This window comes from Scyliorhinus torazame, chromosome 1 (assembly GCF_047496885.1).
Source record: "Scyliorhinus torazame isolate Kashiwa2021f chromosome 1, sScyTor2.1, whole genome shotgun sequence".
Classification (NCBI taxonomy): domain Eukaryota; kingdom Metazoa; phylum Chordata; class Chondrichthyes; order Carcharhiniformes; family Scyliorhinidae; genus Scyliorhinus; species Scyliorhinus torazame.
Window position 1 is genome coordinate 290,293,392 of NC_092707.1, and position 26,016 is coordinate 290,319,407.

At 46.2% G+C, this 26,016-nt stretch overlaps 1 protein-coding gene across 1 annotated transcript in view; it reads left to right on the top strand.

Annotated features, from left to right (window-relative positions):
• Window positions 1-451: 451 nt before the first annotated feature.
• nup133 (nucleoporin 133) overlaps window positions 452-26,016 on the top strand; it is a 116,762-nt gene continuing 91,197 nt past the window's right edge. The window contains 9 exon segments of the mRNA XM_072507373.1: window positions 452-734; window positions 2,403-2,448; window positions 2,450-2,522; window positions 5,895-5,998; window positions 6,873-6,971; window positions 16,573-16,701; window positions 16,991-17,161; window positions 19,223-19,378; window positions 21,138-21,208. Coding sequence (XP_072363474.1) covers window positions 568-734; window positions 2,403-2,448; window positions 2,450-2,522; window positions 5,895-5,998; window positions 6,873-6,971; window positions 16,573-16,701; window positions 16,991-17,161; window positions 19,223-19,378; window positions 21,138-21,208 — 1,016 coding nt within the window. The 5' untranslated portion in view covers window positions 452-567.

The window sequence follows — 26,016 nt, forward strand, 5'->3', positions numbered from 1 at the left end:
GCCGGGGGGCGGGGCTCAGTCAGGCCGGGGGGCGGGGCTCAGGCAGGTCGCTGGGCCCAGGCAGGCCTGGGGGCGGGGCTCAGGCAGGCCGGGGGGCGGGGCTCAGGCAGGTCGCTGGGCCCAAGGCAGGCCGTGGGACGGGACCCAGGCATAGCGGGAGGCGGGGCCCAGCCGGGAACGTGCCCCAGCCGGGAACGTGCCCTGGGAGTTTGGCCGCTGCAGGGATAGAGCGTGCTCTCGAGCCGGGCCCGTGCGCGGTGTGGGCGGAGCCTGTGGGAAGGGGCGGTGCTTGCTGGCTGGATTGTTCCCGTCGGCAGCGACTCCCAGCAGAGAACGTTCACGTATTGGTCAGAGGTGCTTACAGTGTTCACCAATCAGGAGCGCCGTTATAGCCAAACACTACTTCAATCCAATTAGACATACATTTACTGCATGTTCCTCTTAAATGTGACCAATCAGCCTCGCGGATCACGCAGGCGCAGTGGCATTGTGGTGCGTGCGGGAGTTTGAAAGGCCGAGGCCCGGGGGGTGAAAATAGATTTAGGACTGTTGGTGCGGGCTTTCGCCATGTTTTCACCGCGGACTCCTGCCGGTGCTAAGCGGACCATCACGGGCTGCATTGGGTCTCCGCTGAGCCGGAGCGGCGGTGGCTTTACGGTGCAGGGGCGGCGGAGTGTGTCGACAGGCGGGGCGGGGGTTTTGTCCCCGGCCTTTCGGTCTAGCCTCTGTGGTCGGTGAGTGTTGTTGCGGCTGGAAATAGTTTTACAGTTCAGAAAGAAGCTCTTCGGCCCATGTCTGCGCTGACCATTAAATACCTATCTATTCTAATCCTATTTTCTACCATTTAGTCGGTAGCCTTAGAATCCCTACAGTGCAAAAGGAGGCCATTCGGCCCATTGAGTCTGCACTGGCACTCTGAAAGAGCACCCTACCTACGCCCAGTCCTCCACCCTATCCCAGTAAACCCACATTCAGGGGTTTGGACACTCGTGGGCAATTTAGCAGAGTTAATTGACCTGACCTGCATATCTTTGGACTTTGTGAGGAAACCGGAGCACTCCGAGGAAACCCACAGGGAGAATGTACAAACTCCACACAGTCACCTAAGGTTGGAATTGAACTTGCTTCCCTGATGCTGTGAGGCAGCAGTGCTAACCTCTGTGCCACCGTTCTACCCCTTGTATGCTATGGCATTTCAAGTGCTCATCTAGGTACTACTAAACTTATGAGGATTCCCACCTCCTTCATCCTTGCAATTCCCACCACCCTCCGGGTGAGTAAGGTTTTCCTCCAATCCGTTGTAAATTTCCCACTCCTTACCGTAAATCTATGCTCTCTGGTTATTGACCCCTCCAGTAATTTTGTACATATCAATCAGGTTCCCCACTCAGCCTTCTCTGCTCTGGGGGGAACTATCCTTGCCTAACCAGCATCTCTTCAGAGCTGAAACGCTCAAGCCCAGGCAACATCTTGTTTAATCTCCTCTGCACTATCTCTATTGTAGTTGCATGCTTCTTATAATGATACAACCAGAAAAATGTGAACTAATGAGTGTTTCATACAGCTCCATCATAACCTCCCTGCTCTTATGCTCTATGCCTCCGGTAATAAAGGCAAATGTCCCATATGTCGTCTTAAACACCTTATCTACCTGTCTTCAGGGACCTATGGATATACACCAAGATTCCTTTGGTCCTCTGTATCTCCAAGCATTCTACCATTCATTGTGTGTTTCCTTGCCTTGTTAGTCCTCCAAAAATGCAGCACGTCACACTTTACAGGCTTAAATTCCATTAGGACTGTTCTGCCCATCTGACCAACCCATAGAACAGTCCAGCACAATACAGGCCCTTCAGCCCACGATGGTGTGCCGACCATTTATCCTAACCCTGACCCATCGGTATCATCCTGTAATCTAAGATGTTCCTCCTCACTATTACTGTGTCACTTCAAACTTCCAGATCCTGCCACCCCCAAGGAAGCCAGCAGCAATCACTGCTGAACAGCACTGGAAATGGGCTTCGAGTCACAAAAAGAATCTTCAACCAGCACTCTCTACTTCTTGCCACTAAGACAGTTTTCATGATCTCTCTCAATGTTCTGCATCTCTGCTCTTGCTTCATCTCTTTTTATATTGCAGTATGATATGTACAGATACTGGGCATTATAGGATTTATCTGAAATTTACTATTGAGCAAGTCTTTCTGGGCTGCAAATTTCCTTGGCCCTATGAATTTAAAAAAATGTTCTGTTTAGATCACCCAAACCTTTGCTACTGTATCTGATAGTTTTGTTAAATCCCTGAAAAGTCAGCATATTTCTGACCAAGTATGTTGATTAGTTTTATGATTTTAAATACAGTCACTACTGAGAGCTTTGACTGGAATTATTTTCTTCTCCAGTGCAACCCCAACCAGAGGAGCACAGTATCAAACAGTTGGTGAGACCACTCAACTATGAAATCAGGAGTTTTGGATCTTCTCTTCCTGTTAAGGTGATGGAGGCCATAACCCTAGCAGAAGGTAAGTTTCATTTTTATTAAACAACTAAATGGTATTTAAATCCTTGATGTGTTAGGGCAGTTCAGAAATATTGCATGTGGTGCATTTTTTCCAATGTGTCTGCTCATTGAGATAATAAACTCCTCATCCTCTCTGCTCCCAATAAGGTAAATGTAGTTGTTTTTTTTTTTGTTGGATTTCAAGCTGTTAAAAGGATAGAGTACTTTGTATTGAATTACTACATAGTTCCATATATAATTGCACCAGTGGCATTGCTATATCTTTCTTAATGTTTCACATTTTAGAATTACTTGTCAGAGGTAATCTCGGCACAGCCACAATCATTACAACATCCTTTAAATGACATGCAGACATCTCTCTCCTTCCTGATACTAAAGTGATATCACAAGGAAGCCTCTTAACTCTGCACTCTATGTTGTCAGCTTTTAGTACGATGGGCTGTCAAGAGATAATCGAGCAGCACAGACCATGATGGGCGTCTCACTGGAATAAATAGGGCTTCTCATGGCCCCCAGGATTCCTTTGTCATGGAAATAATCAGTAGTGTTTGTCAATCAAAATTACTGTTGTGCCTGCAGTGACACTAGTTTTGTCACATGCATTAATTTAGTAAAAATAGGGTACATACAATACTGGTAAATATGCTTCACAAGTAGATATTTACTTAAAAAACAACGTTCTAAAACACTGGCATATTCTGCTTTTCATTTTACCAACCAATGCATGGAGGTTAAAGTTCTCATGTATACATCATGTGATTGAATATTATGATCACTGTTGTTTAGTAAATTTATTTATAGTAATTTGGTGTGCAAAACTTGAGCTCATAAAAGGGAGCACTCTGGCATTCATCAGGACACTGCAATAATACCAATAAAAGGAGGAAAAAAAATCACCAGATGCATTCTCCATGGCAATCAGAATCTACTTGTCAGTCAACCAGCATTCTTTCTCCTACAGTATAAATTATTGTTTTACATTATATCAGTATTCTTGTGAAGTGTCCTGATGAGTGCAAGACAAAAAGCTTTGACATGTCTTTTTTTTTTTAGCAATACTGAATTTTTATTTATTATCTTTATTATTGTCACAAGTAGGCTTACATTAACACTGCAATGAAGTTACTGTGAGAATCCCTAGTCGCCACACTGCGACGCCTGTTCGGGTACACTGAGGGAGAATTCAAAATGTCCAATTCACCTAACAAGCACATTTTTCTGGACTTGTGGGAGGAAACCGGAGCACCCCGGAGGAAACCCATGCAGACACGGGGAGAACGTGCAGGCTGCGCACGGCCAATGACCCAAGCGGGAATCGAACCTGGGAACCTGGCGCTGTGAAGCAACCGTGCTAACCACTCTGCTACCGTGCAATCAAACATTATTGTGCCTGGTGCCACTTTGGTTGACAGGATCATTTCCCACACCTATTCTCCATCCCTTTTCCTTCGAAGAGCCACACGAGAGTTCCCTTGCCTTCACCTTCCTCCCCACCAACCTCTCTGTTCCATGGATCATCCTCTGTCATTTCCACGACTTCCAATGTTATGTTCTCATCAATTGTATCTTCTCCACCCCTTTTTGTCTTCCTTAAGGACCTTTCCCTGTAATGCCCTAGTCATTCAATCACCCTGTGGAGACACCTCTTCTACCACCTTCCTGCTCCACCCAGAGGCCCCTAGCACTCCTTCCAGGCGAAGCAATAATTTACTTGCTGTCCTTTCAATTTAGTATACCTTATTCTCTGCTCTATTCCGGGGAGGCAAATTGCCAACTGGGTGTGTTTTGTGGAATCCCTCCGTTCAGTCCACAGGCATGACCCCGAGCTTCCTGTCACTTGTCATTTCAGTTCACCATGCTCCCACTCTGGCTTTTCTGTCCTTGATCTGCTACAGTGTTCTAATGAACCTCCATGCAAGCTTGGCGAACCCTAACTCATCATTAGACTCAGGCTTTTGTTGTTGTTTCCTCTCATTTCCTTTTTCTGTGTTTTCAGACAGCCACTATTCGGGATCCTGCCTCTCGCTCTCTCTCTCTCTCTCTCTCTCTCTCTCTCTCTCTCTCTCCTCTCTCTCTCTCTCTCTCCTCTCTCTCTCTCTCTCTCTCTCTCTCTCTCTCTCTCTCTCTCTCTCTTTCTTTCCTCTTTCCCCCCCCCCCCCCCCCCACCACACACACACTGCCCACAGACACTGCTCAACCTACTGAATATTTCTGACATTTCAGTTTTTATTTTGCTTTTGTGTTATAATTAGCCACATCTGTATAGTAACCAACACATTGAACAACATTATGGCCAGCACGGTAGCACAGTTGCTTCACAGCGGCAGGGACGCAGGTTCCATTCCCGGCTGAGTCACTGTCTGTGTGGTGTCTGCAGCTTCTCCCCGTGTCTGCGTGGGTTCCCTCTGGTTTCCTCCCGAAAGACGTACTTGTTAGGTGAATTTCTAAATTCTCCCTCTGTACCCGAACAGGCGCCGGAGTGTGGCGACTCGGGTATTTTCACAGTAACTTCATTGCAGTGTTAATGTAAGCCTACTTGTGATAATAAGATGATTATTATGTTGATGTCTATTTTCTGATCCAGTGAAAGTGAAGTAAAAGCATTATCACCAAATCTCACTGTGCACCAATGGAAGTATCTTTAAAACAACCATGTGTTTTCATGCTTTCTTGCATTCTATTTCATGGTAACTGTATTGCAGTGTACTTACACAACCTGCTGCGGTGCCATGGTTAGTCTAAGGATGCAATTGGGTCACAAATTAGGCAGTTTCCATTACAACTTGGACATGAGAAAGTAAAGCATAATGACACAATGCATAACTTTAACATGGAGAGTGAATTATGTGTGTGCTCTGGACCCATTCTTTTTTTTTCAATTAAGGGGCAATTTAGCATGGCCAATTCACCTACCCTGCACATCTTTTGGGTTTGGGGATAAAACCCATGCAAACACTGGGAGAATGTTCAAACTCCACACGGACAGTGACCCAGAGCCGGGATCGAACCTGGGACCTCGGCACCGTGAGGCACTAACCACTGTGCCACCGTGCTGCCCTTGGACCCATTCTTAATTTTCTGTCCTGTAGACACTGCATTCTCTTGATCTTTTTGAATGCAACTAGATAACAATGCTGCATTTATGACATTGATTGACCTACAAAATACTCCAAATCATTCACAGGTGTGTAGAAGGAAATCCAGTTCTTTGGATGAGCCAGATAGATTAGGAAGAGTGACCAAACATTTGGTGAAAGAGCTGGGTTCAGGAGATTTTTAGGGATGAAGAAGCTTGGGGAGAGAGGTGCTGCTCTGATTATTGTAATGGATGTATTTGTATATGACTGCCTGACGTGAGACCTTTTTATTTTAGCAGATGAGCCATTAAGTGTTAAAATAAGTGACAATGGATGGGCGTGGCTAGTTTGTGGTGAAAAACTGATTGTCTGGAAGATTGGCCAGATGTCCATTGTGAAGGTAGCAAGTATTCACACTTCACATTTCAATTTGTTGACTTTTAACAGTTGTAGTTCACTCTGTGCGTCTCTCCTCTGAATTAGAAGGTTGTAGGTCCAAGTCTCTCTCCAGGACTTGAGAACAAAAATCAATTTGGCACTACAGTACTGTACAGTCGGAGGTGTCATCTTTCAGGTGAGATGTTAAAACGAGGTCTCATCTGCTCCCTCAGATAAATGATCCCATGGCATTTTACCAAAGAAAAACAGAAAGTTATCCCTGGTGTATGGTCAGTGTTTATCCATCAATCAACATTGCAAGAGCTGATGATTTGGTGTCACGTTGCTTGTGGAATCTTGCTGTGCACAAATTGGCCACTGCATTTCCCTCAACAGTGACTGCACTTCAGAAGTACTTTATTGGTTCGCAAGATGCTTTAGCAGGTCCTGAAATTATGAAAAGTAGTATATAAAGGCAAGTCACTTTGAAATTGGCTTGAAGTTTTATTATGCATGGTGCGAAGTGCAATTATTATGACCCTGATGTGTACATCTTCTTGAGGCCAAGCCTCCTGACTGAAGGAGGGCTTCCCTGAAAACTCAACTGCTGTGACACCCTTTATCCACAATGAGGCTGCCCAAAGTACGAGCATGTTGTGTTCAGGAACTGTTTACATTTACTTTCACGAAGATATTGTAGAAAGCACGGAAGCAAATAAATGCTGGTCCAATTTGGATATATTGTGCTAAAGAAATGTCCAGAAAAATTGCCACATTTATCGCTCCTATCTTTGTAGATTAAAAAAATATTTGATACCAAGAAAAAGGTTTGTGTACACAACACATTTTACTCAACATGTTTCTGGAAGTTTTGCTCAAGTTTTGTTTCCCCACAGCTTTCTGTGTGTAAAGAATTCCAGTTGCCACACTGTGATCTCCCATACGTTGCAGACCTGATCGCTTTATCTCTTCCAAATGAACACTGTTCCATTCAGGTGAGTACCTGCATGTGTTGAGAGCATCTGTTTAACCATCTGTGGATTTAGTTAATGTTATTCTGGGACTCGAGCACATAATTTATGCTGGTAGTTGACCTGCAATCCCAAGGATCTGCAACGCACAAACAAATCATTTTATCCAGATGGTCTATGGTGGAGTCGATGGGTAACATGAGCCGCCTCCCGATGTAATACCACTGCCTTGGGCCCCATCCTCATTATGTAAATGTCAGGCTTCTTAAATCCAATCTGCTTTGAACCCGCCACGTAACAACGTGTTCCACGCTCTCAACTCTATGTAGTGAGAGATTCCTATGTTGTCAAAAAGGCATTGCTTTTGGTTAACACATTCACACCGTAGAATTTACAGTGCAGAAGGAGGCCATTCGGCCCATAGAGTCTGCACCGGCTCCTGGAAAGAGCACCCTACCCAAGGTCAACACTTCCACCCTATCCCCATAACCCAGTAACCCCACCCAACACCAAGGGCAATTTTGGACACGAAGGGCAATTTATCATGGCCAATCCACCTAAACTGAGACCTGGTCTATGTGTTTCGCTAAACTTAATCGGCTTGAAGCATTTATAGTGCCCTGACCTGTGCCAAGAAATAGACTAATTGGCAATCAGATCCCACCACTGTTTCTGAGACTTCACTTTGGCAATTAAAGCAATGTAAATGTATGCTTTAACAATAATCAGTTGACTCCCGGCACAAGAAGTTCAAGATAGGGTGATCTCGGGTGTATGGGTCGGGGAGGGCAAGGTGTCGGAAATACACCGGGAGTTGAAAGAAGAGGGGGAAGCGCTGGTAGAAGAGTTGAAAGGTAAATGGGAGGAGGAGCTGGGGGAGGAGATCGAGGAAGGTCTGTGGGCTGATGCTCTAGGTAGGGTTAATTCCTCCTCCTCGTGTGCCAGGCTCAGCCTGATACAATTTAAGGTGGCCCACAGAGCGCACTTGACGGGGGCGAGGTTGAGTAGGTTCTTTGGGGTAGAGGACAGATGTGGAAGGTGCTCTGGGAGCCCGGCGAACCATGTCCATATGTTTTGGTCATGCCCGGCACTGGAGGGGTTCTGGAGAGGAGCGGCGGGAGCAATATCTCAGGTGGTGAAAGTCCGGGTCAAGCCAAGCTGGGGGCTAGCAATATTTGGAGTAGTGGACGAACCAGGAGTGCAGGAGGCGAAAGAGGCCGGCATTCTGGCCTTTGTGTCCCTAGTAGCCCGGTGAAGGATCTTGCTAATGTGGAAGGAGGCGAAGCCCCCCAGCCCGGAGGCCTGGATAAATGATATGGCTGGGTTCATAAAGTGGGAGAGGATTAAGTTCGCCTTGAGAGGTTCTGCGCAGGGGCTCTACAGGTGGTGGCACCCGTTCCTAGACTATCTCGTGGAGCGTTAGAGGAAGGTCGGTCAGCATCAGCAACCTGGGGGGGGGGGGGGGGGGGGGGACAGCCTGGGAGGGTGGATGAGCAAGAGATAACATGAAGGGTTGGGGAAACTGGCACCTACGGGTGAGGGCTAGTGTACAAAGCTGTGTAAATATATCATTTTGCCATGTATATATCTTGCTCTGCGCGATTTATCGTTTTTGTTTGTTACGGGGGGGGGGGGGGGGGTTATTGTTTGTAAGGGAGAAAAATTGTGTTAAAAAACTGTAATAAATATATTTTTTTAAAAACAAAACAATCAGTTGAGAACTCCGGAAGAAAGAGATGCTGTCAAAGTTTTCGTCTTGTATTCATCAGGACAGCTTTGCAAGAATATGAATTGTAAAGGGAACAAAAGTTTATGCTGCATGATGAGTGAATGCTGAATGGTTGGCATGTGGACTCTGGTTAAGGCGGTGCCATGGAGAATACACAAGGGAACAATTAACTGCCAAGCTATTATTTAAATTTGGGCAGGTTGACTCTTGTCAAGGCATTGGCATGGAGAATGAACCAGGGAATGGCTGTCCCCCAAGCTTTTGTTTAATTGAAAGGGATGCAATGAGTGGACATAATCTTTATTATTGTCACAATTAGGCTTACACTGCTGTGTGAATATGTGTAGCTTCCAGCACAAACAAGTGAGAGACAATGCAAGGCCAACTGATTATCTTAAATTGGTTGTCAGTATAATTAGCACAATTAGGATTGTTCAGCATATGGTAACCAATCATGGAATCACATCAAATGTTGAACGCTTTGTTCTGAGTTTTGCAAGCAGGGGCTGATTGGGTAAGGTGAGTACTTGTTGCGCATAGTTGATGTAACATGCTATTTGATTCAATTTGCCATTCATTGGGATATACGGCCATCATACCTGGCATCAAACCAGCACTGAAATTCATATGCCACATTACTAATTTGTGTGATAGATGGAACGTCTTTTTGGCTTGATGGCAGCATCCTGTTGAGCATGCCACAAGTGTTGCTCCTACATAACAACAGCATGCAATGACTAGCTTCTTCTGCTCAAATCTTTGAGACACCTTGGCCTTCCATGATATTCGGAGGTAGACTGGGCACTTTCAGGAGCAATGGTTGGCAGCCTTAGGCCCATCAATGAGGTTTTGCGATTATACAGTGAGCAATGATCAAATCATGGTAGCCATTATCCCACGCGTTGTCTTTGATGCGCCCTATTTCAGCCTCAAGCTTGCATGGTGAGCGAATGGCTTGGCCCCAATTTATGAGGTTGCCAATCTTACCATGTGGAACTGTAGGAATCCCAGTGCAAGTATTGACCAGTGAAGGCAGGCTTCTGGTCGAGAGTAGTAAATAACCTTTTGGCAGAATTCTCAACTAGTACGTCAAGGAAAGGGAGCACATTTGATTGCTTTGTTTCAACGGTGAATTTGAGTGCAGGATGGAACCCATTGAGGTAAGGAAACTTTTGCATGCAGCTGTGGATTCAAATATAGTAAATATATCATCTACGTTTCTGAAATACGCAAGGGGTAAGTGATTGGGTTTCATTTCGTCAAGGACTTGTTTCTCAAGGAAACCACCAACAGGTGTTTGCATGCTGAGACGAGAGGGAATCCAATGGCAACACCAACTATTTGGGCATGCATGGTGTTGAAACTGAACTCAGCTGCTGAGTTCATAAGTTCAATGAACACGGGTTCAGATAATGGTGGTGCATCTAGATTGCCATGACATAGTGATGCAGTGTAAATGTCACTGGCTTCTTGAGTGGTATAATGAATGTGGAACGGTTGCTCAGATCATCATTAAGATTGGCGGGTCCAAAATCCTATTCATTGGACCTGCCGCTAAGCATGACCAGACAACCCTGCTCAAGAGGAAGTTACAAAAGTGCTTATTGGACTTGTGACAAGCTGCCGAGTGGTATATATGTTAGGATTCATAAGTTCATAAAATACCGAATTTAGGAGCATAATTAGGCCATTTGACCCATCCAGTCTGCTCTGCCATTCAATCTTTGCTGATCTCATCCTGGCCTTAACTTCACTGTACTGCCCGTTCTCCATAACCCTTCAACCCATTACAATTTAAAAATCTGTCCAACTCGTTCTTTAATTTACTCACGATCCCAGCATCCACAGCACATTGGGGTAGCTAATTCGACAGATTCCCAACCCTTTCGGAGAAGTAATTTCGCCTCAATTCCATTTTAAATTTGCTACTACTTATCCTAAGAGAGGATATCACCTGAGGAAGGAGCAGTGCTCCGAAAGCTAGTGTTTGAAACAAACCTGTTGGACTTTAACCTGGTGTTGTAAGACTTCTTACTGTGCTCACCCCAGTCCAACGCCGGCATCTCCACATCATGCCTAAGATAAGAGGTAGCATTGTTCTAGAATGACCCACAAGAGGAAGCATCCGCTCCATGTCTACTTCATCCATACTGTTTATCATTTTGTATACCTCCATTTGATTGATCTCTCCTCAGTCTTCTAAACTCTAGAGAATCTCTTCATACGGCAAACCCCTTATCTCTGGAATCAACCTAGTGAACCTCCTCTGAACTGCCTCCAACGCCACTACATCTTTCCTCCAAAAAGGAGATCAAAAGTATGCTCAATACTCCAGGCTCACTGTCCGTGTTTGTATGTGCTTTGGAAGATGCACCAAAATGATTTTCCCTTGATGTCCTATCTCATCGCCGGTTTAACTCGGTTGGCTAGACAGCTAGTTCATGATGCAGAGTGAGGCCAGCGGTGCGGGTTCAATACCGGCTGAGATTATTCATGAAGGCCCCGTCTTCAAAACCTTGCCCCTTGCCTGAGTTGTGGTGATCCTCAGGTTAAATCACCACCAATCAGCTCTCCGCCTCAAAGGGGAAAGCAGCCTATGGTCAGGTGGGACTATGGCGATTTTATCTTTACCATCTCATTGATGTCTGATTCTGCATAACATGATTTGACCGAATGGTTGGGTGAATTGCTGCAACAAGTTCTGAACAAATTCTCCACATGCATGAAGAAAGATTAACATACCTTTGCGAAGAGCATAATGCAGGGCTTGCATATTGATAACCATGCCCTGTCCATGTGCTCTTTCAATATTGCTAGCCTATTCACCAATGTACCGCTCAAAGAAGCCATTGACTTTTCGACCATGTCGCTATATCATGGCAATTAGACGCACCACCATTGTCTGAACCTGTATTCATTGAACTTATGAACTCAGCTACTAGTTTCGTTTTAGTGACACCATGTGTGCCCAAATAGATGGTGTTGCCATGGAATACCCTCTCGGGCTCTTGCAAACACGTTTGTTGGTTTCTAAGAGAAATACGCCTTTGATGGAATGACACAATCTCCTCCTCTTGCATATTTCCACTATGTAGGCGATACATTTGCAATATTTGAATTCACAGCTGCATATAAGAATTCCCTTACCTTAATGGGCTGGATGCTGCATTCAAATTTACCTTGGAAATGGAGCAGTCAAATGATCTTCCTTTCCTTGGACATGCTAGTTGAGAAATTTGATGGGGGGGTTCTCACCCATGGTCTGTTGCAAGTCTACCTTCACTGGTCAACGCGTGCGTTGGGATTCCTACAGTTCCACACGCTATAAGATTGGCCCTATTGGCAACCATGTAAATGGGTCCCGAGCCATTCACTCACCTTGTAAGCTTGATGCTTTAAAAAGGGCACACCAAAGCCATCCTGCAGTTTAATGGCTACTCTGACCAAATCATTGCTCGCTGTAAATCTCACAAACTCCTTAAAGGGCCTAACGCCCTTAAAAGTGCTCCAACTAACTCCGATTACCCTGCTATGGTGTCTCAAAAATTAGAGCAACTGGTAAAGATAGCCATTGCACGTTGTTATGATGCACTGGCAACACAAGTGGTAATGGGATGCCGTGACCAAGATGAGAATATATTCTCAGCAGGTCTGGCTGCATCTGTGGAGAGAGAAGGGGGGAAAAGTTTCCAGTCTGGACGACTCTTTGTCAAAGCACTTTGTTTCCGATTCCAGCATCTGCAGTAATTTGCTTTCACTAAAAGCAAATTTACCTATCTCACAAACTAGTAATGTGCTATATGAATTTCAGTGCCGGTGTGATGCCAAGTATGTAGGGCTTGCATCCCAATGACCGACAGATCATATCAAACTTCATGTCCCTACAACTGTTCGCAACAGGCGAAATAATGACTATCTAGCCAGCCTGTGCTTGCAAAACTCAAAACAATGTGTCCAGCATTGTGGTTGCACAATTGGACAGAACAATCCAGGTTGTGATAAGAATTACACTGGTGGCGAGTGTGGTTACGAATCGGCGGAGGTCGGAGTATTTTTGGCTGTATCGAGGGACGAGGCAGGGGTGCCCCCTGTCCCCCATGTTGTTTGCATTAGCAATTGACCCCTTGGCCATGTCATTAAGGGAGCCTAGGAAATGGAGGGGGGTGGTCCAAGGGGGAGCGGAGCATCGAGTGTCGCTTTACGCAGACCTGTTGTTGTACGTGGCGGATCCAGTGGAGGGGATGGTGGAGGTCATGCAGACTCTAAGGGAGTTTGGGGATTTTTCAGGCTATAAGCTCAATGTAGGGAAGAGTGAGCTCTTTGTAGTACAGTCAGGATACCAGGAAAGGGGGATAGACGATCTACCGTTGAGGAGGGCGGAACGGAGCTTTCGGTACTTGGGGATCTAAATAGCTAGGAGTTGGGGGGGCCCTACATAAACTTAATTTGACGAGGCTGGTGGAGCAGATGGAGGAGGACTTCAAACGATGGGACATGTTGCAGCTCTCGCTAGCGGGTAGAGTGCAGTCGGTCAAAATGGTGGTCCTCCCGAGGTTTCTCTTTGTATTCCAGTGCCTTCCAATCGTGATCACCAAGGCCTTTTTTAAGAGGGTAGGCAGGAGCATTATGCGGTTTGTGTGGGCGAATAAGACCCCGAGGGTAAGGAGGGTGGTTCTGGAGCGCAGTAGGGACAGGAGGATTGGCGTTGCCGAATCTGGGAGGCTACTACTGGGCAGCCAATGTGGCGATGATCCGTAAGTGGGTGATGGAGGGAGAGGGGGCGGCATGGAAGAGGTTGGAGATGGCGTCCTGCAAAGGAACGAGCCTGGGGGCGCTGGTGACGGCACCGCTGCCGCTCTCGCCGACAAGGTACACCACTAGTCCGGTGGTGGCGGCAACGCGAAAGATCTGGGGCCAGTGGAGACGGCACAGGGGTGCAATGGGAGCCTCGGTGTGGTCCCCGATCAGGGGTAACCATCGGTTTGTCCCAGTGAGGATGGACGGGGGGTTTCAGAGCTGGTATCGGGCAGGGATTAGAAGAATGGGGGACCTCTTCATTGATGGGACGTTTGCGAACCTAGGGGCACTGGAGAAGTTTGGGCTACCCCCGGGAAATGCTTTCAGGTACATGCAAGTGAGGGTGTTTGTGAGGCGGCAGGTGAGGGAATTTCCGCTACTCCCGGCACAGGGGATTCAAGATAGGGTGAGTTTGGGTGTATGGGTCGGAGAGGGCAAGGTGTCGGCGATATACCAGGAGATGAAAGAAGAGGGGGAGGCTTTGGTAGAGGAGCTGAAGGGTAAATGGGAGGAGGAGTTGGGGGAGGAGATTGAGGAGACTGATGCCCTAAGTAGGGTTAATTCCTCCTCTTCGTGTGCCAGGCTTAGCCTGATACAATTTAAGGTGGTTCATAGAGCGCATATGACAGGGGCGAGGCTGAGTAGGTTCTTTGGGGTGGAGGACAGATGTGGGAGGTGCTCAGGAAGTCTGGCAAACCATGTCCATATATTTTGGTCATGCCCGGCACTGGCGGGGAGTGGCGGGAACAGTATCTAAGGTGGTGAAAGTCCGGGTCAAGCCAAGCAGTGGGCTAGCACTATTTGGAGTAGTGGACGAGCCGGGAGTGCAGGAGGCGAAAGAGGCCGGCATTCTGGCCTTTGCGTCCCTAGTAGCCCGGCGAAGGATCTTGCTAATGTGGAAGGAGGCGAAGCCCCCCAGCGTGGAGGCCTGGATAAATGATATGGCAGGGTTTATCAAGTTGGAGAGGATAAAGTTTGCCTTGAGAGGGTCTGCGCAGAGGTTCTACAGGCGGTGGCAACCGTTCCTAGACTATCTCGCGGAGCGTTAGATGAAGGTCGGTCAGCAGCAGCAACCCAGGGGGGTGGGGGGTATCTTGAGGGGGGAGGGAGGAGGCGGGAGGGTGGGGTGGGGGGTTATTTGGGGGGCATTCGAGCAAGAAAATACATGAATGAGCCAGAAAACTGACATGTATGCGAGGAATCCAATGTACAAAGCTCTGTATCATATCGATTTACCATGTTCATGTCTTTCTATGTGAGCTTGCGTTCTTTTGTTGTGGTGGGGGGAGGGGGGGGGGCTTGTTTGTAAGGGTGAAAAATGTTGTTAAAATTCTTAATAAATATATTTTTTATAAAATGACCAGAGTCGACCTGCCTGGTTTGAATTTAACAATAGTTTGGCAGTTAATTGTTGCCAGGTGTTTTCTCCATGGCAGAACCTTTTACTGATTCAAGACCACTTGCTAACCGATCAGCACTCTGTTCCCTTGCAGCATAATTTGTTGTTTTGTTTACAATTGGTATGCTTGCAAATTTTTGCTAATGATTGCAAGACAAAAATCTTCAACTGTATGTTTTTTTTCCCAGCAATACTCTATTCTGTGATTCCAAATGACTTGATCAATTTGATATGTAGGGCTGTAAGATGTGATGAATGATTGAAATACAAGTTTTCTTTAGTTAAAACGAGTAGCACATTATATCCCTTTATTGAGGATGAGGATTCAGTCATTGTATAATGTTGCCATGCCTAAGTTTCCTATATTCTCCCGTTGTCAATATAATACCAGCACTTTGACAGTGAAGTATAAAATCAGTGTAATGATGTTTTGGACTCCTGGTGGTAATATTTTTGATTTCAGTTGTGTTTTCTAGATGTTAAAAACTCAAAGCTGCTTAGAGATTTGCACAAATTCTATGGAAATCCTGTTGGAGAAAATACCTTTCTGTAAATTATTAACTATTTACATATCCTCTTCACTGATGCTTTGTACGTAGAGGGGAGCAAAATTATATAGAATTACATTGTGTCACCAGCACAGACACAGATTTCTATCTGTGCCAGTGTTTTATGCTCTACATAAGCCTCTTCCCACCCCGCTTCATTTCACCCGATCAACATCCTCGTATTCCTTTCCCCCTTGCGAGCTTATCGAGTTGCCTCTTAAAAGACACCCGTGCAATTCACCTTAAACAGTACTTATGCCAGCAGCTCCTATGTGCTTTCTGCCTTCTGGATAGATAAGGAAGCAGGCATTGATGATAGTAGGGGGAGGGAGGGTGTTTGATATTTGAGCAGGTTTTTAAAAAAGGTGCAGTTGATTTTGAAGTAATCTTGTTCAATCTTTGAGGATAGATTTCAGATCAGCTGTGTCGTCTTAGAAATTTGAGTTTTGCCTGTTTCCAAAAAACTTGCAAAAGAAAATTTGACAGGATGAGCAAGTGCATTGAAGCAGACTGATCTGCTGACTGAACAGCATGGTGGCACAGGGGTTAGCACTGCTGCCTCAGCGCCAGGGACCTGGGTTCGGTTCCAGCCTTGGATGACTGTGAAGTTTGTACATTCTCCCCATTTCTGCGTGGGTTTCCTCCTGGTGCTCCGGTTTCCTCCCATAGTCCCAAGGTGTGCAGGTTAAGTGAATTGGCCATACGAAATTTCCCCTTTGTGTTCAAAAGATTTGTTAGTGTTATGGGAATAGGGTGGGGGTGTGGGCTTTGGTAGAGTGCTCTTTCAGAGGGTTGGTGCAGACCTGATGGGCTGAATGGCCTCCTTCTGCACTACAATGATTCTATGATTGAGGGGGTCTAAAACTAGGACCATGAGCAAGTCCTCTTACAGCTATTTTAATAGCAGGCACTTGCAATTTTGTAGTTTGGGTTTAGAATTCATAAAACTTGCCATGAATAGTTCATAACTTGGTTTTGTTTATGGTGGCCAGTGTAGCTTTTATTTTTGTTCTTTGTTATGAAATCATCCTCACACTCAAATCAATCACATAATCAATTACCTGAGGACATATGTTTCTATGCTTTTTGTATGCATCAATGCAAAAGCATTCAGCTATTAATCGCTGTTAACATTTTATCACCTTTTTTTAGTCTGTGTCAGTAATGGCAGCTTCCAGACAGGGAGTGGTATGTTACTGGTCCAGCCTGGCCCATGAGGAATCCTGCACAGAACTCGCTCTAGATTTTGGCAATGACTGGAAGTGTCTGACCGCTGTAACGGTAAGTCCCATCACTGGCGACCCATTGAGTAAGGGGGCCTATGTGAGGGCCTGTGACCTATAACCATGCAATTCCACAATTATGTTAGTTGCACACCACTTTAACATTCATTCCAAATCTGACTGAACTGGCGATTTGCATTTGTATTCCTCATTAGTTAAAGCCCCAAACACGACATTGTTCCAGTACCTTGATTGAAATGTGCTATCTGTGGCTGTCTTATCTACAAATTATCTTTTGGTGGGGATGGATCTGAGGGCAAAGACAACCATTGTGCTTTTTCTTTTAGGGAGGTGGATTTATTCTCGCTTCCCAGAAGAACCAGTTGCTACGATTAACACCAGATGGTTCAGGCAAAGTGAGCTTCCGCCCCATACAACAGGGGCAGGGAATGCTATCGGGGCTGGGCCGCAGGGTCTCATCGTTATTTGGCATTTTGACACCAGTTGCTGATGTTGTGGTAAGACTATATCACTGTTTGGGTCTAATCTGTAGCTAACTGATCTTTTGAGTTTATTCTTCTTGTGTTGAATATGTGATTATTTAAGTTGTTAACTCAGGCCGCTATCCTCTTATAATGATAAACGTACATAAAAAGCAAGAGGGTAGCCAGGGAAAAGGTTGGCCCACTGAAGGATAGCCAAGGGAATCTATGTGTGGAGCCAGAGGAAATGGGCGAGGTACTAACTGAATACTTTGCATCAGTATTCGCCAAAGAGAAGGAATTGGTGGATGTTGAGTCTGGAGAAGGGTGTGTCGATATTCTGGGTCACATTGAGATCCAAAAAGACGAGGTGTTGATTGGCTTGAAAAATATTATGGTCGATAAGTCCCCAGGGCCTGATGGGATCTACCCCAGAATACTGAAGGAGGCTAGAGAGGAAATTGCTGAGGCCTTGACAGAAATCTTTAGATCCTCACTGTCTTCAGGTGATGTCCCGGAGGACTGGAGAATAGCCAATGTTGTTCCTTTGTTTAAGAAGGGTAGCAAGGATAATCCAGGGAACTACAGGCCGGTGAGCCTTAGATCAGTGGCAGGGAAATTACTGGAGAGAATTCTTCGAGACAGGATCTACTCCCATTTGGAAGCAAATGGACGTATTGGTGAGAGGCAGCATGGTTTTGTGAAGGGGAGGTCGTGTCTCACTAACTTGATGGAGTTTTTCGAAGAGGTCACAAAGATGATTGATGCAGGTCGGGCAGTGGATGTTGTCTATATGGACTTCAGTAAGGCCTTTGACAAGGTCCCTCATGGTAGACTGGTACAAAAGGTGAAGTCACACGGGATCAGGGGTTGAGCTGGCAAGGTGGATACAGAACTGGCTAGGTCATAGAAGGCAGAGAGTAGCAATGGAAGGGTGCTTTTTTAATTGGAGGGCTGTGACTAGTGTTCCGCAGGGATCAGTGCTGGGACCTTCGCTGTTAGTAGTATATATAAATGATTTGTAGGAAAATGTAACTGGTCTGATTAGTAAGTTTGCAGACGACACAAAGGTTGGTGGAATTGCGGATAGCGATGAGGACTGTCAGAGGATACAGCAGGATTTAGATTGTTTGGAGACTTGGGCGGAGAGATGGCAGATGGAGTTTAATCCGGACAAATGTGAGGTAATGCATTTGGAAGGCCTAATGCAGGTAGGGAATATACAGTGAATGGTAGAATCCTCAAGAATTTTGAAAGTCAGAGCGATCTGGGTGTGCAGGTCCACAGGTCACTGAAATGGGCAACACAGGTGGAGAATGTAGTCAAGAAGGCATACGGCACGCTTGCCTTCATTGGCCGGGCCATTGAGTATAAGAATTGGCAAGTCATGTTGCAGCTGTATAGAACCTTAGTTAGGCCACACTTGGAGTATAGTGTTCAATTCTGGTCGCCACACTACCAGAAGGACGTGGAGGCTTTAGAGAGGGTGCAGAAGAGATTTACCAGAATGTTGCCTGGTATGGAGGGCATTAGCTATGAGGAGCGGTTGAATAAACTCGGTTTGTTATCACTGGAATTACGGAGGTTGAGGCGCGACCTGATAGAGGTCTACAAAATTATATGGGGCATAGACAGAGTGGATAGTCAGAGGCTTTTCCCCAGGGTAGAGGGGTCACTGACTAGGGGGCATAGGTTTAAGGTGCGAGGGGCAAGGTTTATAGGAGATGTACGAGATAAGTTTTTTACACAGAGGGTAGTGGGTGCCTGGAACTCGCTGCCGGAGGAGGTGGTGGAAGCCGGGACGATAGTGACATTTAAGGGGCATCTTGACAAATACCTGAATAGGATGGGAATAGAGGGATACGAACCCAGGAAGTGTAGAAGGAGATTGTAGTTTAGTCAGGCAGCATGGTTGGCGCGGGCTCGAAGGGCCTGTTTCTGTGCTGTACCTTTCTTTGTTCTTAAAGATACTGACTCTTGTCAATAAAAGTTACGGTGCAACTCCTATGTTGTCACTGTTTACTTTGGTAAGAATTGTGGACTAAAGTATATTGTTGGGTTTTCTTAGCTGTGACATTCTGTTTATTTCTCTGACAGCTGAGTTCTGTATTGTGGGATGAGGAAAATGAGTGTTTCTACACGCTGACTAATTCCAGCCTAAATAAATGGGAAGTGGATGAGATGTCTGAGCACCATATCTTCAGCTGGGACTTGAACAGATCTATGAAAGACGACCTGGGGGATTCGATCTGGGTAAGATGTGTTCGTCTAAATTGTTTTTTGCATGCAGTTTGTGCAGAGTACAAGAGTCAGTCTGACAGGGCAGCATAGGGGGGAAGTTAGGGCCTCGGCGTGGACTCCATTACAGGGGAACCACCGGTTTGCCCCAGGAAGAACAGGTGGCGGGTTTTCGGGGTGGCGCAGGGCAGGGATACGAAAGTTGGGGGACCTGTTTGTGGACGGGAAGTTCACGAGCTTGTGTGAGCTGGAGGAGAAGTATGGGCTCCCCCCGGGGAACACCTTCAGGTACTTACAGGTAAGGGCGTTTGCCAGACGGCAGGTGGTGGAATTCCCACGGCTACTGCCACACACAGTACAGGACAGGGTGCTCTCGGGGGGGGGCAGTGGGGAAGATCTCGGAAACTTACCTTTCAACTCTACAACCGAGGCCTCCTCCTCCTGCATCACCTGGTATGTGGGAGGAGGAGTTGGGAGAGGAGATCGAAGAGGGGACGTGGGCAGATGCCCTAGGGAGGGTGAACTCTTCCTCTTCGTGCGCGAGGCTCAGCCTCATACAGTTTAAGGTGCTGCACAGGGCACACATGACCGGGACAAGGATGAGCAGGTTCTTTGGGGGTGAGGACCGGTGTGTTAGGTGCTCGGGGAGCCCAGCAAATCACACCCATATGTTCTGGGCATGCCCAGCGCTGGAGGAATTTTGGAAGGGCGTAGCGAGGACGGTGTTGAGGGTGGTAGGATCCAGGGTCAAACCGGGCTGGGGGCTCGCAATATTTGGGGTGGCAGAGGAGCTGGGAATGCAGGAGGCGAAAGAGGCCGGAATTCTGGCCTTTGCGTCCCTGGTAGCCCGGCGAAGGATTCTCCTTCAGTGGAAAGATACGAGGCCCCCAAGCGTGGAATCCTGGATCAGCGATATGGCAGGGTTCATTAAATTGGAGAGGGTGAAATTCGCCTTGAGAGGGTCGGTACAAGGGTTCTTTAGGCGGTGGCAACCGTTCTTAGACTTTCTGGCAGAATGCTAGACATTGGTCAATGGCAGCAGCAGCCTGCGGGGGGGGGGGGGGGGGGTTAACTTTATTTTTGTTTATGTTATTTACACTGGAAGGGTCTGAGGGGGTGGATACACCTGTTGTCTTAAGTCGGGGTGTTAATATTAATTTATTATTTAGGCACGGGGGGAGGGGTTTGGTGGGTTGCTTTTTTAGATGGTGTTTTGTACTTAACCCTGTTGGGTTCTTTTTTCTTTCTCGTTTTGTTCTTGATATTTTATGAAAACCTTTAATAAAAATTATTTTTTAAAAAAAGAGTCAGTCTGACAGAGGGTGTATGCTGATGAGATTTCTTTGTTAAATATCTTTTTAATGGGTTGGATAGAAATGTTGGCGTATTATCAGTCCTCTTGCAGTTTTATTATGGTCTCTTTGGTGATTCTGTATAATCATGCTGTCTTTCCTATTTGTACAAAATTTAATCCAAGTCTAGTGCTCTTTGAGCAGTGAAACCGAATGCAATTTCACTGCTGTGAAGTGTAGGGTCTGTGGATTTGTCCATCAGATCTGATATTGGAGATGGGGAACTGCTCTTCTGGGCTCTTTGCATATCCTGTTGGTGGGTACCCAGGAGTTGGCCGTTGACTCACAGGTAGTGACAGGAGACCAGGAGAAGGAAATATAATTGGAAGTAGAATGTCAGACTCTCCTCCTGTCCCTGTTGCCCCCAAACCACACAAGAATTGCAGTGTTAACTTTGTGCTGTAACCCTCTTCTAAACTTAGGGAGATGATGAAAATTATGAAGTCACTAAATCTGGAATCAATATGCAGTACCTGGATTTGCAGTTGAGCAAGTAAGTGAAATTCCTTTTCTCATTGTTGCATTTACTTGAAGTATTTCTGGTAAAATTGACTTCAATCCTTTCGTTGCCTAGTGTAGTCCTTCGACAAGGTGTAAAAGAAATGGCAGTGACGTTGTTCTCACAATAGCTTGGAATGAGGTAATCTAATCCCTGCAATCTTTCAAGCTGTTCCCTCTCTAGATCTGGTCAATCTGTTTGAATGTCTATTCATCCAGTTTTGCCTTCTATGGGAGGCAAAGACCCAAACCTGCAACCTCCAAGAAGAATGGAATTTATCCTGACTAGTTGTGATTGAGTAAAACAATTCTGTTCTGCGCACTACAGTTTATACTATTCTTTCCAGAGTAATCAACTCTGCCTAATTGTCTGCATTGATCATTTTTGAAAATTCCAGGAAGGTGGGAGACACTGATCATACCTTTTCTCTGTGAGCATCAGTTGCTTATTACAGAGCTCAGATAATGCCTGTAACAGCTGTGGACTGATGTCAGATAACATGGCCAGTGGGCAAAGTGTGAGGGATAGGACGAAGGGTGGAACGGGGTACACCAGAGGTGAGAATGTGCACATGGGGAGGTAAAGCTGTGGTGGAGGCAGTGTAGTAGAGACTAGATGGTAGCTCGCTGCAAATATGGGGTCTTTTCCATGTTTCGGTAAGGTGATGAAATTTGCCGTCCGCCATTTCTTTGGAATTGTGTTGGAATCTATGGCCATCGTGTAAAACTGAGACAGCTAGCCAAGAGCTCGGGCTCCAGGTGTTTCAAAAATTCTGGTGTGATATTGTCATATCCTGCTGCCTTGCCACGCGTCAATCCTTGTAGAACCTCAAAGTGGGTGGTGCTAATTCCTGTGTTGCTGATGGCATTGTCTAAGTTAGCTCTGGGTGTTTCTTTTCGTGTTTTTGTCCTGGGGTGTGGCAAACAGGTGGCTGGAAACATTGGGAATAACTGCGGGGTGAATTTGAGTAGATGACTCTTCGGCTGCTCCAAGGTGACGAATTAAGCTCCAGCACTTCCTGCTGGAGTGTGTGTGACGTTTAGCTCTGTTACGGTTTCTGCCAATTTGGTGCAGCACATGGCACTCAGGGATTCGATCAGATGGCCTCCTACCTCTGGGTCCCCTGGTGATTCATATGCCTTTAGGAGGACAGTACTCTCTTCATTGAAGCATGGGATATAGATGGGTTGGTAGCCTTGGGGAATTACCGTCCAGGCTGCTTTGTAGATGACCCCACAGAGATAGTTATGTGCTTCGTCAACAGTGATGTATCATAGTTATTGTTAAGATGCTGCATTCCAAGGTTTCACTGCATCTTGATCTGGAAATTCCATTGCGTCTTCTTGGGGCTATTGACTACTAGAGCACGTAGACCTAGATGAACAAGTAGAGGATGGTGTTGGCTGTGCCGTAAATCATCTAAGACCAAACTCTGTTCAGGGTGGCAAGTCCCAATAAGAGAACTGACCCAGCACTAGGCAGGCGAGTAATCCCTAAGTCACTGGCTGAATGGGGCAGTGATCCACATTCTCTGCCTCCCTCTCTTTGTATGCTCTGTCAGTGAGAGTTTAGTGCTCATCCTCATGGAAGTGGAAGTGAAAGAGACTCCAGGATGGTGTTGCCTCCCTGGTGCAGGGTCAAGGATATCTCTAATGAGCACAGGAAATCCTGAAGGGGGAGGGTGAACAACCAGCGGTCGTAGTACACATAGGTATAAATGACGTAGGCAGGAAGAGTGATGAGTTCAGGGAGTTGGGCAGTAAACTAAGAAGCAGGACCTGCGGCAGCATGGTAGCACAAGTGGATAGCACTATGGCTTCACAGCGTCGGTCCCAGGTTCAATTCCCTGCTGGGTCACTGTCTGTGCGGAGTCTGCACGTTCTCCCCGTGTCTGCGTGGGTATCCTCTGGGTGCTCCGGTTTCCTCCCACAGTCCAAAGACATGCAGGTTAGGTGGATTGGCCATGCTAAATTGCCCTTCGTGATCAAAACGGTTAGGAAGGGTTATTGGGTTACGGGGATAGGGTGGAAGTGAGGGCTTAAGTGGGTCGGTGTAGACTCGATGGGCCGAATGGCCTCCTTCTGCACTGTGTTCTGGGACCTCTAGGGTTGTAATCTCAGGATTTCTCTCTGTGCCACGTGCCAGTGAGGTTAGAAATAGGAGAATCGTGCAGCTAAACACGTGGCTAACCAGTGGTGTAGGAGGGAGAGTTTCAGATTTCTGGACCATTGGGATCTCTTCTGGGGCGGATGAGACCTGTACAAGAAGGACGGGTTGCATCTAAACTCGAGGGGCACCAATATCCTGGCTGGGAGGTTTGCTGGTGTCACTCGGGAGGATTTAAACTAGTATGGCAGGGGGGTGGGAACCAGAGCATTAGCTTAGAAGGTGTCATAACTGAAGGGGAAATAGAGAACAAAAATAATAGAACTTCGCCCTCAGGCAGAGCAAAAAAGGTGACAAGTGTGAGAAGGGAGGTGGTCAATGCAGGATTGAGGGTGTTGTACCTTAATGCGCGCAGCATACGGAACAAGGTAAGTGAGATTGTTGCGCACATTGAAATTGGCCGGTACGATTTTGTGGGCATCACAGAGACGTGGCTGCAAGGGGATCAGGGCTGGGATCTAAATAACAAAGGATATGTGTCCTATCGAAAGGACAGGCAGATGGGCAAAGGTGGCGGGATTGCATTGTTAGTAAGGAATGAAGTTAAATCAATAGCAAGGAGCGATATAGAATCAGAAGGCATAGAATCTCTGTGGGTAGAGTTGAGGAATCGCACAGGTAAAAAGACCCTGATGGGAGTTATGTACAGGCCCCCGAGCAGTAGTCAGGATGTAGGGCAGAAAATAAATCACTAGATAGAAAACATGTAAAAAAGGCAATATCACCATAATCATGGGCAACTTCAATATGCACGTGGGCTACTAAAATCAGGTTGGTAGTGGATCCCAAGAAAAGGAACTTGTGGAATGTTTAAGAGATGTTTTTTTGGAGCAGCTTGTGGTAGAGCCAACTTGGGAACAGGCAATTCTGGATTTGGTGATGTGTAATGAGGCAGACTTGATTAGGGATCTTAAGATGAAGGAACCCTTGGGGAGCAGTGACCATAATATATGATAGAATTTACCCTGCAGTTTGAGAGGGAGAAGCTGGAGTCGGATGTAACGAAGGGTAACTACAAAGACACGAGGGAGGAGCTGGCCAGAGTTCATTGGAGAAGGAGCCGAGCAGGGAAGACAGTGGAACATCAATGGCAGGAATTTTTGGGGGTTATTCGGGAGGCACAGCAGAAATTCATCCCAAGGAGGAGGAAACGTGCTCAGGTGAGGACAAGGCATCCATGATTCATGAGGGAAGTAAAGGACAGCAAAAGCAAAAGAAAAAACATACAAAGTGGCAAGGATTAGTTGGAAGCCAGAGGATTGGGAATCATTTAAAAGCGAGCAGAGGACAACTAAAAAAGCAATAAGGGGAGAGAAGATGAAATATGAGTGCAAGTTAGCTAGTAATATAAAGAAGATGGAAGAGTTTCTTTCAATATATAAAAGGTAAGAGAGAGGCAAAAATAGACATTGGACCACTGGAAAACATGGCTGGAGAAGATATAATAGGAAACAAAGAAATGGCAGACTAACTGAATAGTTACTTTACATCAGTCTTCACGGTGGAAGACACCAGTGGGATGCCAGAGCTCCAGGAGAATCCGAGGGCAGAGGTGAGTGCAGTGGCCATCACTAAGGAGAAGATTCTGAGGAAACTAAGATCTGAAGATGGATAAATCACCTGGACCAGATGGATTACACCCCAGAGTTCCAAAGGAGATAGCTGAGGAAATTGTGGAGGTATTGGTGGTGATCTTTCAGGAATCACTGGAGGCAGGAAGGGTCCCAGAGGACTGGAAGTGGCTTATGTAACACCACTGTTTAAGAAGGGAGGGAAGCAGAAGACGGGAAATGATAGGCCGGTTAGCCTGACTTCGGTCATTGGTAAGAATTTAGAGTCTGTTATTAAAGATGACATCGCAAAGTACTTGGAAGTGAATGATAAAATAGGACCGAGTCAGCACGGCTTTGTCAAAGGGAGGCCTTTGACAAGGTGCCGCATAGGAGACTGTTGAATAAGTTGTGCCCATGGCGTGAAGGGTAAGATCCTGGCATGGATAGAGGATTGGCTGACTGCAGAAGGCAGAGCGTGGGGATAAAGCGGTCTTTTTCAGGATAGCAGCCGGTGACTAGTGGTGTGCCTCGGGGGGGTCTGCGCTGGGACCACAACATTTTACAATATACATTAATGATCTGGAAGAAGGAACTGAAGGCACTGTTGCGAAGTTTGCAGATGATACAAAGATCTGTAGAGTGACAGGTAGTAGCTTTTTTTTAAATATAAATTTAGAGTACCCAATTTTATATATATGTATATGTGTATATATATATATATATATATATATATATTTTTTTTTTCCAATTAAGGGGCAATTTAGCGTGGCCAATCCACCTAACCTGACATCTTTGGGTTGTGGGGGTGAAACCCACGCAGTGATGGGGAGAATGTGCAAACTCCACACTGACAGTGACCCAGGGTCGGGATGAGTGACAGGTAGTATTGAGGAAGCAAGGGGGCTGCAGAACGATTTGGACAAGCTAGGAGAGTGGGCAATGAAGTGGCAAATGAAATACAATGTGGAAAAGTGTGAGGTTATGCACTTTGGAAGGAGGAATTTGGGCATAGACTATTTTCTAAATGGGGAAATGCTTAGGAAATCAGAAGCACAAAGGGACTTGGGAGTCCTTGTTCACGAT